Raw genomic sequence first — 981 nt, forward strand, 5'->3', positions numbered from 1 at the left:
ATAATCTATAATCTATAATCTATACAATGTATATTATAGAACTCACCTTCTCTTTATCCTGCAGGAGGACGAGAGCCAGAAATAAAATATATTAATGCTTTCAGATAATATAATGTTACATTACAGAGTAATTACTGATAAACAGTAATAACACAGTAATAATTCAGTAATAATACAGTAATAATGCAGTAATAATACAGTAATAACGCTGTAATAACACAGTAATAAAAATAGTAGTAATAAAGTTGTACCACGGTGCGTTCAGGGTACACTCCAGCTCGTAGGAAAGAAGCCTTCCAGCTGTCAACCTCCTCCTGAGACTCACTGGCTAACTCCAGCTGACGATAGTCTTTGTACACATTCCTGAAATATTTTGATTTTATTGAACAATGAATCTGGAGAAACATTTCTGATACACACACACACACATATTATTCTCTGATTTTAAACCATAAAGTCTTTGACCTTTGACCTTCAGCACACACACACACACACACACTTACCTGTGTTCGGTGTTGAACAGGGCAAAGATGTGTTTGCTGGACATGAAGCTCTTCTCAATGTCTTTGAGTTTCAGGTTGTCCACAGGTAGCATGTACTTCTTCTCCTTCTCCTGCAGGGGGCGACAGCAACAACAACAACAACAATGAACATAACAACAATAACAGTAAACTGCAACATTACCAACCCCCATGACGTTAGCTGTTAGCGCTAGCAAATGTGCTCGGGGTTCTGCGTCCTGATTGGCTCCGTACATGCTGCTTGATCTGAGCATGTGCAAAGAAAATAAGATGTTTTACTTCCTCTTAATTCAGGGTGTGTGTGTGTGTGTGTGTTACACTGTGTGTGTGTGTGTGTGTGTTACACTGTGTGTGTGTGTGTGTGTGTGTTACCTCGTCGTCTTTGTACCAGGACAAGGTCTCAGCAGTCAGAACGAACCAGTACTCTTTAGCTCCGCCCTTCATGATGCTGATGTTGTTG

At 39.9% G+C, this 981-nt stretch overlaps 1 protein-coding gene across 2 annotated transcripts in view; it reads right to left on the reverse strand.

Moving 5' to 3' along the window:
- The window catches only part of dnm1b (dynamin 1b), a 6050-nt gene extending 5075 nt beyond the window's left edge, over positions 1-975 (reverse strand). For both annotated transcript variants that reach the window (XM_035657790.1, XM_035657791.1), the window contains exons 1-4: positions 894-975; positions 504-613; positions 252-363; positions 47-58 (exon numbers count right to left, since the gene is read on the reverse strand). In XM_035657790.1, the coding sequence (XP_035513683.1) occupies positions 47-58; positions 252-363; positions 504-613; positions 894-965 (306 nt within the window). In that variant the 5' untranslated portion in view covers positions 966-975. The remainder of the gene's footprint in view (positions 1-46; positions 59-251; positions 364-503; positions 614-893) is intronic.
- Positions 976-981: the final 6 nt, after the last annotated feature.

Source organism: Morone saxatilis, unplaced genomic scaffold, assembly GCF_004916995.1.
Source record: "Morone saxatilis isolate NCDOM2014 unplaced genomic scaffold, NCSU_SB_2.0 Contig16, whole genome shotgun sequence".
NCBI classification, from domain to species: domain Eukaryota; kingdom Metazoa; phylum Chordata; class Actinopteri; family Moronidae; genus Morone; species Morone saxatilis.